The sequence below is a fragment of the Erinaceus europaeus genome, chromosome 7 (genome assembly GCF_950295315.1).
Source record: "Erinaceus europaeus chromosome 7, mEriEur2.1, whole genome shotgun sequence".
Lineage (NCBI taxonomy): Eukaryota > Metazoa > Chordata > Mammalia > Eulipotyphla > Erinaceidae > Erinaceus > Erinaceus europaeus.
Window position 1 is genome coordinate 72,304,388 of NC_080168.1, and position 12,588 is coordinate 72,316,975.

The 12,588-nt window shown below is 44.3% G+C and overlaps 1 protein-coding gene across 1 annotated transcript in view; it reads right to left on the bottom strand.

Moving 5' to 3' along the window:
* Positions 1-12,588, bottom strand: part of PARP4 (poly(ADP-ribose) polymerase family member 4) — a 123,899-nt gene that overhangs the window by 55,041 nt on the left and 56,270 nt on the right. The window contains exons 16-21 of the mRNA XM_060193512.1: positions 11,581-11,708; positions 10,697-10,828; positions 9,357-9,443; positions 4,713-4,877; positions 3,394-3,440; positions 1,931-2,009 (exon numbers count right to left, since the gene is read on the bottom strand). Of these exons, the coding sequence (XP_060049495.1) occupies positions 1,931-2,009; positions 3,394-3,440; positions 4,713-4,877; positions 9,357-9,443; positions 10,697-10,828; positions 11,581-11,708 (638 nt within the window). The remainder of the gene's footprint in view (positions 1-1,930; positions 2,010-3,393; positions 3,441-4,712; positions 4,878-9,356; positions 9,444-10,696; positions 10,829-11,580; positions 11,709-12,588) is intronic.

A 12,588-nucleotide genomic window follows, 5' to 3' on the forward strand; every position in this document is an offset into this window, starting at 1 on the left:
TTTGCCCTTGTTGTTGTTTTTGTGTTGTCATTATTGTTATTGTTGCCACTGATGTCATTGTTGTTGGATAGGATAGAGAGAAATCAAGAGAGGAGAGGAGACACGGGGAGGGGGGAGAAAGATAGACACCTGCAGACCTGCTTCACCACTTGTGAAGTGACCCCCCTGCAGGTGGGGAGCCGGGGGCTTGAACCAGGATCCTTACACGGGTCCTTGAATTTTGTGCTATGCATTTGCGCATTTTGTGCTACCCCCTGCCCTTCCTCAATTTCTGACTCTATCCAATAAAATAAAATAAATAAATAAATAAACCCCAAGTGGATCAAGGACTTGGATGTTAGACCACAAACTATCAAATACTTAGAGGAAAATATTGGCAGAACTCTTTTTCGCATAAATTTTAAAGACATTTTCAATGAAACGAATCCAATTACAAAGAAGACTAAGGCAAGTATAAACCTATGGGACTACATCAAATTAAAAAGCTTCTTCACAGCAAAAGAAACCACTACCAAAACCAAGAGGCCCCTCACAGAATGGGAGAAGATCTTTACATGCCATACATCAGATAAGAGTTTAATAACCAACATATATAAAGAGCTTGCCAGACTCAACAACAAGACAACAAATAACCCCATCCCAAAATGGGGGGAGGACTTGGACAGAATATTCACCACAGAAGAGATCCAAAAGGCCGAGAAACACATGAAAAAATGTTCCAAGTCTCTGATTGTCAGAGAAATGCAAATCAAGACAACAGTGAGATATCACTTCACTCCTGTGAGAATGTCATACATCAGAAAAGGTAACAGCAGCAAATGCTGGAGAGGGTGTGGGGTCAAAGGAACCCTCCTGCACTGCTGGTGGGAATGTCAATTGGTCCAGCCTCTGTGGAGAACAGTCTGGAGAACTCTCAGAAGGCTAGAAATGGACCTGCCCTATGACCCTGCAATTCCTCTCCTGGGGATATATCCTAAGGAACCCAACACATCCATCCAAAAAGATCTGTGTACACATATGTTCTTGGCAGCACAATTTGTAATAGCCAAAACCTGGAAGCAACCCAGGTGTCCAACAACAGATGAGTGGCTGAGCAAGTTGTGGTATATATACACAATGGAATACTACTCAGCTGTAAAAAATGGTGACTTCACCGTTTTCAGGCGATCTTGGATGGACCTTGAAAAAATCATGTTGAGTGAAATAAGTCAGAAACAGAAGGATGAATATGGGATGATCTCACTCTCAGGCCGAAGTTGAAAAACAAGATCAGAAAAGAAAACACAAGTAGAACCTGAAATGGAATTGGCATATTGCACCAAAGTAAAAAGCTCTGCGGTGGGTGGGTGGGGAGAATACAGGTCCATAAAGGATGATAAATGACCTAGTGGGGGTTGTATTGTTAAATGGGAAACTGGGAAATGTTATGCATGTACAAACTATTGTATTTACTGTTGAATGTCAAACATTAATTCCCCAATAAAGAAATAAATTATAAAAAAAAACACCAATAGCACAGAGGGTTAAACGCACACAGCTCGAAGAGCAAGGATCAGCTCAAGGATCCCAGTTCGAGCTCCCAGCTCCCCACCTGCAGTGGTGGTGGTGGGGGGGTCGCCTCACAAGCGGTGAAGCAGGTCTGCAGGTGTCCATCTTTCTCTCCCCCTCTCTGTCTTCCCCTCCTCTCTCGATTTCTCTCTGTCCTATACAACAACGATGACAACAATAATAACAACAACAGTGATAAACAAGGGCAAAAAAAGGGGAAAAATAGCCTCTAGGAGCAGTGGATTCATAGTGCAGGCACCAAGCCCCAATGATAACCTTGGAGGCAAAGAAAAAAAAAAACAAACCCTATGCATGTACTAATTTGATAAAATAAAACTAGTGCTGAAATAAGAACTCTTAAATAAAGTAAATCTCTACTAACCTTTTGTTTCAGCTGATGTGTCTCACTAGAAATGAAATTGATCACGGTGGGCATCTCAATGGACATCTCCAAAAAGAAGCTGTCAGAATGGAAGAGAAAATTGTCTTAGTCTAACACTGAAAATGTGAAAGAATTACTTTTGGTTGTTTCATATAATTTATTTATTTATTTGTTTGTTTTTGTTGGCACCACCAGGGCTTCACCACTCTAGGCTGACTTTTTTGGATAGAAAGAGACAGAGAAAGGGAAAGACATCATAGCTCTGATACATCCCACAGTGCAGTAGGGGGCAGACTTACAACTGGGTCACACTCATGGGAAAGCAGACACACTCCCAGGTGAGCTAGTTTTTTTTTTTTTTTTTTTTTTTTGCCTCTAGGTTATCACTGGGGTTCCATGCCTGCACTATGAATCCACTGCTCCTGGCAACCATCTTTTTTCCATTATTGTTATTATTGTTGTTGCTGCTATTGTTGTTGGATAGGACAGAGAGAAACTGAGAGAGGAGGGGAAGACAGAGGGGAAGAGAAAGACAGACACCTGCAGACCTGCTTCACCACTTGTGAAGCGACCACCCTGCAGGTGGGGAGCTGGGGGCTTAAATCAGAATCCTTGCATCCTTGCACTTCGCACTGTGTACAGTTAACCCAGTGTACTACTGACTGGCTCTCCTAGTTTTTTTGTTTTGTTTTGCTTTGTTATCACTGGGGCTTCACTGCTTCAGACTGACCTTTTGTACGGAAGAGAGAAAACAGATACAGAGAGACAGAGAGAGTGGAAGACACCATAGCACCAAAGCTCCCTCTAATTTAGGGGAGGCTGGGCTCAAACCTGTCATTCAAAGCCAACACACTATCATGATGAACTATTTTGCTGCCATGCCAGTGAGAAACTTTTATCTTTAAAATTACTTTTTTTAAAAAAAAAACTTGGGAGACTAACTGTGTTGTTGGTACAAGGGCACAATTTTACATCTTGCCATGAGCATTGCTCATCTCTGGCTGAGGGTAGTGCTGGGGATTGAACCTGTGACCTCATAGTTTCAAGTATGAAAGTCTATTTACATAACCATTATGCTATTGCACCACGAATCCACTGCTCCTGGAGGCCATTTTTTCCCATTTTGTTGCCCTTGTTGTCTGGCTTATTGTAGTTGTTATTGTTGCCATAGTTGTTGCTGTTGGAAAGGACAGAGAGAAATTGAGAGAGGAGGGGAAGACAGAGAGGAGGAGAGAAAGATAGACACCTGCAGACCAGCTTCACCGCCTGTGAAGCGACTCCCTACAGGTGGGGAGCTAGGGGCTCGAACTGAGATCTTTACTTGGCACTTGTGCTTTGCACCAGGTGTGCTTAACCCGCTGCACTACCGCTCAGCCCCCCAGTCATATGCTTTTAAATGATGATTTCAACACCATTACATTAAATGCCCATTGAGTGAGTACTTTTGCATTTTAGATACTAACCTTTGCTCTGTTCCTATTTCCTCTACACAAATCTTCTCTACTGTACTCTGTTAAAAGAAAACATATATCAACATATGTCTAACTTACTACTTGTTAGGCTTCACCAAGAGACTCTAGGTTGAACATAATGCTTCCAAGGTTACAATCTAAACTAGGAGTCAGATGGCTAGTTTCAGTGTGGATTAGTGAATCAAAAGGCATTAGTTCATGAAACAGCAGATTTCAGGATTTAGCAGTGGCTTTCAATTTTACGTTTGTTGGTATACATACACACTTTATTTATTTATTTTTGGAAACATGACTCTTTATTTACTTATTGGATAGAAACAGAAAAAAATAGAGAGGGGAGGGGGAAATAGACAAGGAGAGAGACAGAGAGACACCTGCAGCCCTGCTTCACCACTAATGAAGCTTCCTCCCTGCAGGTGGGACCTAGGGGACTGAACCTGCGTCCTTGTGCTCTGTAACATGTGCACTTAACCAGGTGCACCATCACCTGGCCTCGACACATACACACTTTATAGACCTTATGTATATATGAAGAGACACATATTCATGTGTGCACAAAACTTATATGACAATATTCAAAGGAGACAGTCTTCTATGATAGATACTGGAACACTAACCAGTAGTTTTGGACACACACACAAAAATCAAGAATGACTTAAAATTCCCTCTCTGACTTTCACCCTTATGCTTATATAAATTCTCACAGCGGGGGTCGGGTGGTGGTGCAATGGGTTAAGTGCATGTGGCACAAAGCGCAAGGACTGGTGTAAGGATCCCAGTTCGAGCCCCTGGCTCCCCACCTGCAGGGGAGTCGCTTCACAGGCGGTGAAGCAGGTCTGCAGGTGTCTATTTTTCTCTCCCCCTCTCTGTCTTCCCCTCCTCTCTCCATTTCTCTCTCTCCTATCCAACAACGAACAACATCAACAATGGCAGTAATAATAACCACAACGAGGCTACAACAACAAGGGCAACAAAAAGGGGGAAAAAATGGCCTCCAGGAGCAGTGGATTCATGGTGCAGGCACCAAGCCCAGCAATAACCCTGGAGGGAAAAAAAAATTCTCATGGCATCCATGCAGACTATATACATAAGTGTTTAAATGATTAAAAAGTGACAATATGACTGCTGAGCTTCTCTTACTACTTTCAATTTTACTAATGTTACATGTGTTGAAATATATAAATGTCAAATTGTGGGAACTGGGGGCTTGAACTCAGGTCCTCACAATGGTAATGTGTGCGAGTTACTAGGTGTACCATTGCCCAGCCCCACAAGGATCATTCTTTTGACCTTATTCTTGGCATACACACCTGCAGGTTCTCATGCAGAGCCTTGTCCCGCTGCCAGGGGGCGACACTGGCTGGCAAGAAAAAGATGGCGGCAGAGCCTTGGATGCTGAGCTCCATGATGCAGGTGATTTTGATCAGAACCTTGGCCTTGGGTGGCAAGTTCCCAACACTCACAGTGAAAAGGTCCTGCAGTAGAAACAGTTTCTCAGCTTGCAACTCAAAAGATAGTACATTGATATACAAGGTGACACCATTGGTGACATATAGAGAAGTCTGGTGATTGTTGTTCAATGATGTCTACCTCGGGGCTGGCAGAGTACCAGCTGCCCAAGGAGCATCTGTCCTCATAGCCCTACAAAAGCCTCTCAACTAGCACACCACTTGGTCCCTATTCCACCAGTGCCCACATGGTTCTGCTCCCACTTGATTTTTTTTCTTCCACAGCAAATGCAGCATTGTATTTATTTTTTAATAGAGATAGAGAGGCAAAAAGAGAGAGAAACAGAGATAGTGAAGGAGGTCACAATACTAAAGCTTCCTTTAATGCAATAGGGCTGGGCTCAAACCTGGGTCAGCTTCTCCCCCCTCCCCTTTTATTTTATTTTATTTTGTTTTGTTTTGTTTTGTTTTTTGCCTCCAGGATTATCACTGGGGCTTGGTGCCTGCACTACAAATCCACTGCTCCTGAAGGCCATTTTTTTCTTTTTGTTGTTCTTGTTATTGCTATTATTGTTGGATAGGAGAGAGAGAAATCAAGAAAGGAAAGGAAGACAGAGAGGGGGTGAGAAAGATAGACACCTGCAGACCTGCTTCACCGCTTATGAAGCGACGCCCCCCCCCCAGGTGGGGAACCAGGGGCTCAAACCGGGATACTTACTCTGGTCCCTATGCTTTGTGCCTTGTATGCTTAACCCACTGCACTACTGCCCGGCCCCCCTCCCCTTTTATTTTTAAGACTAAGAGAGGGAGTGGAGATAGCATAGTGGTTATGCAAACAGATTCTCATCCCTGAGATTCCCGGGTCCCAGGTTCAATCCCCTACACCACTATAAGCCAGAGCTATAATTAACAAGGAGGGGGGAAAGAGGAGGAGGAGGAGAGACAGAGTACAGAGAGACAAAGAAGGAGAAAGAGAGCAAAGCACTGCTCTATCACCCAAGGACTACTTTTTTATTTTAAAATTTATTTATTTATTTATATTTATTTATTCCCTTTTGTTGTCCTTGCTTTTTTATTGTCATAGTTATTACTGTTGTTATTGATGTCATTTGTTATTGGATAGGACAGAGAGAAATGGAGAGAGGAGGGGAAGACAGGGAGAGAAAGATAGACACCTACAGACTTGCTTCACCACTTGTGAAGCGACTCCCCTTCAGGTGGAGAGCCGGGGGCTCAAACTGGGATCCTTAATGACAGTCACTGTGCTTTGCGCCACCAGCGCTTAACCCACTGTGCTATCGCCCAACTCTCCATTTGTTTTATTTTATTGAGAGACCAGAGCACTGCTTAGTTCTGGCTTATGGTGGTGTGGGGAGCTGAATCTGGGATTTTGGAGCCTCAGGCATGAAAGTCTTTTTGTAGAACCATGCTATCTTCCTGCCCCACCCACAGACTTCTCCTTGTTGCTGTCATATGGTGCTGAGGAGCACCACAACTCAGGACCTCACATATGCAAGGCAGGCACTCAGCCCCTGAACCACCTTCCTGGTCAGATTCTAGTTTTATTTAACTTTGTTTTAATTCATTTTTGTTGCCAGGGCTTTTTGCACCTGCATGATTCCACCACTCCCAAAGGTCAGTTTCTCTCTCTCTGTCTCTCTCTCATACCAAAGAGCAAGAGGGAGATAGGCAGATAATGAAGGAAAAAGGTAGAGGAGAGACACTAACCATGGCACTCTTCTACTGCTTATGAAACTTACCCTGTATGTGGTGCTCCCATGTGGTGTCCCCAGTATAAAACTTCTCACCAATGGTGAATTATGCACTCTACTTCATGAACTGACTGCAGACTCCTAAATATTAATTACTCTTCATGGACATTTCACCTTGTTCCATGTGACCTGATTTCAGAATGTAGTAAATGGGGCCAGGGGGTGGTGCACCTGGTTGAGTGTATGTGTTATAGTGTGCAAGTACCCAGGTTCGAGCCCCCAGTCCCCACCTACAGGGGAAAAGCTTCACAATAGGTGAAGCAGGCCTGTAAGTGTTGCTCTGTCTCTCTCCCTCTCTATCTCCCACTTCAATTTCTGGCTGTCTCTATCTAATAAAAAAATAATTTTTTTTAAAAAAATGTAGTAAAATTTAGTTTATGGATTTGTCTAAGGTAGACCAATATAAATTTGCCTACAGTACATTAGACAGTTTCTTTTTCTTCCTTTTTTTTTTTTGCCTCCATGGTTACTGCTGAGGCTCAGTGCCAGCACTATAAATCCACTGCTCCTCGAGGCCTTTTTTTTTTTTTTCATTTTATTTGGTAGGACAGAGAGAAATTGAGAGAGGAGGGGAAGACAGAGAGAGGGAGAGAAAGGCAGACACCTGCAGACCTGCCTTACTACTTGTAAAGTGACCTCCCTGCAGGTGGGGATTCAGGGGCTGAAACAGGGATCCTTGCACTGGTCATTGCACTTTGTACTATGGGTGCTTAACTAGGTGTGCTACTGCCTGGTCCCCTGGCAAAGATTCTTTATTGGACTTTATCCTAATGACTCTTATTTTGGTTTTTTTTTTTTTTTTTTAGACAGAAATAGAGAAGCAGAAAAAGTGAAAAGACCATAGCACCAAAACTTCCTTCAGTGTGGTGGGGGCCAGGCTTGATTCTGGTTTGCATATATGGTAAGGAAAACACATCATTTTAGATGGGACTGGGTTTGTGCTGGTGAAATAGCACATCTGGCTGGTGTGCTGCTTTGCTTCCCTGGTTTGAGCCCACCCCCATCCCACTGCATTAAAGGAATCTTCTCTTTCTCTCTCCCATCTCTCTCTTCCTCTCCCTCTCCCTCTCTTGCCTCTGTGTCTCATTTTTTTAAAAAAAAAACACACTTTTTTTTTAACCAGGTGATGATATATAACTGGTTGAGTGCACAATGTTGCAATATTCAAGGATTCAGGTTCAAGCCCCGGGTCCCTACCTGCAGGGAGGAAGCTTCACAAGTGGTAAAACAGTATTGCAGATGTCTTTCTCTTTCTCTCCCTCCCCGCTTCCTCTCAATTTCTCTGTCTCTCTTTTACATTTTTTAAATTATCTTTATTTATTTACTGGAGAGAGACAGCCAGAAATTGAGAGGGAAGGGGGTGATAGAGAGGGACAAAGAGATAAAGAGATACATGCAACACTGCTTCACCACTTGCAAAGCTTTCCCCCTGCAGGTGGGGGCTGGGGGCTTGAACCTGGGTCCTTGAGAATTGTAACATGTGTGTTTATCCAGATGTGCCATCACCCAGTCCTATTTTCTCTGTCTCTATCCAATAAATAAATAAATATTAAAAACATTTTATCCCACTAAACTTAAGCTTCCTCAGGACAGTGTGCCCAGGCATTTTCCATCACCCCCTTCGGTTGCCCCTAGACAGCTCCTCCAGGTTGGTGCTCCCAGGCTGCATCCAGGAGCTGCTGCCTTCAAGGATGTCCAGATCCCATGCCCACCACATTCCTGGCTCCTGGGCACCTGAACTGGACACCCCCATACTGCATTTCACACAGCCTAAGCCACACCCCCACAGCCTCCAGCCTGTTAGCAGAGCCCCACCCAATCTTCCCACTCCACAGCCCCACTCCTCTCATCACTGACTCCATCCCCACCCTCCTCTGAGCTCTTTCCTGTATACCCACTATGGTCACCAAACTAGTTTCTGTCACCAACTACAGACTTGTATCCTCTGCTCCTGCCTCCCAAACTCTAAAACCCATGGGGGGTAGAAATAGAAGTAGGGAGACCTTGGGGGAAAGAATTAGGTTTAGCACCAGTGGATAGTGTGCTACTTTGCCATGTATGCAACCCAGGTTCAATCCCAGGTCCTGCCACACTGAGGGAAGCTTTGGTGCTGTGGTCTCTTTTATTTAAATTATTATTTTTTTTTACCAGAGTACTGCTCAGCTTTGGCTTGTGGTGTGTGTGGTGTGTGTGTGTGTGTGTGTGTGTGTGTTTATGTGTGGTAGGGGGCAGCACTTTGGAGCCTCAGGCATGAGTCTCTTTGCATAACCATTATGCTATCTACTCCTGCCCTCTCTTTTATTCTCTCTCTCTCTCTCTCTCTCTCTCTACCTCCAGGGTTATTGCTGGGTCTTGGTGTCAACACTGGAAATCCACTGCTCCTGGCAGCCAAATTTTTCCATTTTATTTGCTAGGACAGAGAAAAATTGAGAGAGGATGGGGAGAAAGAGAGGGTGAGTGGAAGATAGACACCTGCAGATCTGCTTCACCGACTTAGTGAAGCGACTCCCTGCTGCAGGTGGGGAGCTGGGGGATTGAACCTCATCCTTGTGCAGGTCCATGCAGATAGTACTTTGCGTGCTTAATCAGGTGTGCCACTGCCCACCCTTTTCTGCTTCCACTACAAATCAAAATGACTCCAGGGCCTGAAACAACACACACGAGGCCACTCCTAGCATGACTTTCAAGTTTGAGATCAATTGCTAGCTGGTACGTGGACAGTGTGAGAGCGTACCGGAGCATCCTGGTCCATCAGGTAGGCACCGTGGCCATGGCTGACGGCCTCTCGGTACTCCCGGTGGGCTTCCTCCTTCTCCTTGACCTGGAAAGATATATTCACACCAGTCAGAACATCAGAAGTGACTGCAGCTTTCACAGGTGAAATGTCAATAGCAATAGTCATTGTTGCTGGGGCTTCATTGCTCCAGACCAACTTTTTTCAGACGGCAAAAGAGAGATAGACAGTGGGAGAAAGAGAAAGAGAACACAGCACCAAGCTTCCCCCAAATGTAATGGGGGACTGGGCTCAAACCTGCATCACATGCACACTTATCTTGTTGATTCATAAATTGTACCAAAGCAAAGGACTCTGGGCAAGGGGGACAGGAATGGGGCTGGGGAGAGATGGCTTTGGGGTCCTGGTACATGATGATGAAAAAAGACCTAAATTGGGGGTGAGAGTGTTCTGCAAATATTTATTATGAGGAAATGAGAAATTGTCCCTATGTGTCAACAACTATATTATAAACTACCAGCCCCCTATAAAATCATAAAAAGAAAAAAATAATAATTTATTTTCTTAGAAAAAAAAAGAGCCCAGAACATAACTCTGGCATGTAGGTACCATGGATCAAACTCAGGAGCTTATGCTTGCTGGTCCTGCCCTTCACCACTGAGCCACCACTCCCTTTCGGAGCAAGGACAGGATAGGCTGGGACAGAAACTAGCCTCTCAGGTGGGAACGGCTGAGTGGAGGATGACTGTGTAAGCGCTTGGTTCTTCCAACAACACAACTGTTTTATAAGGTTGCTACTGAGCTATGGAGGCCCAGATCACAAGGATTTGGACAAATTATTATTTTTTTATTTTATATTTGATAGGACTGAGAGAAATTGAGAGGGGAGGTGGAGATAGATAGATAGATAGATAGATAAACAGACATAGAGAGAGACAGAAAGGGGCTGTATGTTGGCCTACCTGGCTGAGCGCACATATTACAATGTGCAAGGACCAGGGTTCAAGGCATCAGTGCGGGGAAAAGCTTTGCAAGTGGTGAAGCAGGGCTGCAGGTGTCTGTCTCTCTCCTCTCTATTTCCCCCTTCCCTCTAGATTTCTGACTATCTCTATCCAATATATAAAGATAATAAAAAATGTAAAAAGAGACAGAGAGACACCTACAGACCTGCATCACTACTTATGAAACTTCCCCCTTGCAGGTGGGGATCAGGGGCTCGAACCTGGCTCCTTATGGCCTGTAATGTGTGCGATCAACTGGGTGCACCACCACCTGGCCCTTGGGACATGAATTCTAAAACCAAAGTAGAGTCACCAGGAGACATTCCCTGCCTCCCTTACCTCTCCCACTATGTGTTTCCCATTGATGAATGCTTCGAAGCCACACACTGCTACCTTCTCGTCCAGAGGAAAAGCATACTTGGCTTCAATAGGCACAGAACTTTGATTTGTGTATGTCTGAAAAACAATGACCTGCAGGGGAAAAAAACAAAACAAAACATATCGTGTGCTTGATGAAACCATATGGAGCAACACTTGCACTCGGCATACACACACACACACAGACACACACACACACAGACACACACACACACACACACACACACTTAAGCTTCTTTCAATTCTCTCCCTCTCTACCACTACTCAGCTCTGGCTTATGGTGGTGCTGAAGATTGAACCTGGTACCTCAGAGCCTCAGGCATGAGAGTCTCTGCATAACTACTATGCTATCTCCCCAGCTCTCTCTCTTTATTAACCAGAGTACTGTGCAGCTCTGGCTTACAGTGGTGCTGGGGATTGAACCTGAGACCTGGGGGTATCAGGCTTCAGGTGTGAAAGGCTTTTCCATAACCATTTTGCTATCTCCTCAGCCCTCTGTAAGTTCTCTGAAAAGTTCATGTCTCTCATATTCCCATCCTTGGCTGGGGTAAGGGTGAAGGGGTGGAGGAGTGGAGGGGTGGACGGGAGGGGAAGGGGTGAGCAGAACATTCTACATAGTAGTGATCCCTGAGTCCACATTATGTGATGAGAAGCAGTGCAGGGCAGGTTCAAGTGGTCCACACATATCTCTCCAGAAGTGTTACACACACTGACTGAAGAAGCAACACAGCTTTGTTAAGATAGTGGTAAAAGGCATGATGCCTTCTTTAATGCCATGGCCAGCAACTTCTCACTGGTGGTTTCCCTTCATTAACTTCAGTGTCCTAAAGTCACCAAAAGCATACCTGGGCTACAAAGTCAATGATCTTCCCCTTGATGGAGACGCCCTCAAGAGGCACTGAGTTCCCAGAGGTGTCCTGAAGGCCAGCCTTGATGCTGCTCTCAGGTTTGGCATCTGGCAGCTGATAATCAACTACATTTAAAAAATATTAATGTCACAACACCTTTTAAAACCATTTCTGGAGTGACTCATTTTGAATCTGTAGTATTAGCAAGGTAGGGAGAGAGAGAAAGGTAAAGAGAGGAGGAGGAGAGATATGACTGCTCAGTTTCATCACCCACAAAGCATCCTTGGTGCTGTCCATGGTGCTCCCATGTGGTGCCAGAGACTGAACCCAGGGCCACATGCACATAAACAAACATGTTTTTTTTTTTTTAAATGTCAATGTGATTTTAGGATGCCTTAGTCAATGTTATCATGGATTATGATCAATTTTCCTTTTCTCATATGTTCGTACTACCTGTACGTGAGCTAAACATTACAATGGAGCACTTTAAAACATACATTTATTTATTTATTTATCCATGTATTTATTTTTACCAGAGCACTGCTCAGCTCTGGCTTTAGTGGTACTGGGGATTCAACTGGGGACCTTTGTTCCCTCAGCTACAAAAGCATAACCATTATATACTACCAACCCTTAATGGAGCACTTTCCTTTAATGCATCTGAGAAAAGGTGAAGTCCAGTAAAGTTAAGCTTGCAATTGCTCAGTGGTTTTTGTAATGGCTCTCCGGGCATAAATGAATTTAACTTAGATATGTCAGTGGTTTTGTCTTTTCTTTTCTTTCCTTTCCTCTTCTTTTTTTTTTTTTTTTAATTAAACATAATTTTGAGCTTCTTTATCCTCGCTGAGGCATCCTGGCTCCTGGACAGACAGACAACAGTATTACCCCACCACTTGTGAACCTTACCCTGCTATATATGTTCACCTGTGGTAGCCTGGGGCTTAAGCCTGGGTCCTTATGTATGCTAACATGTATGTTCTGTGGGGTGAGCCAGCTGCTAGCCCT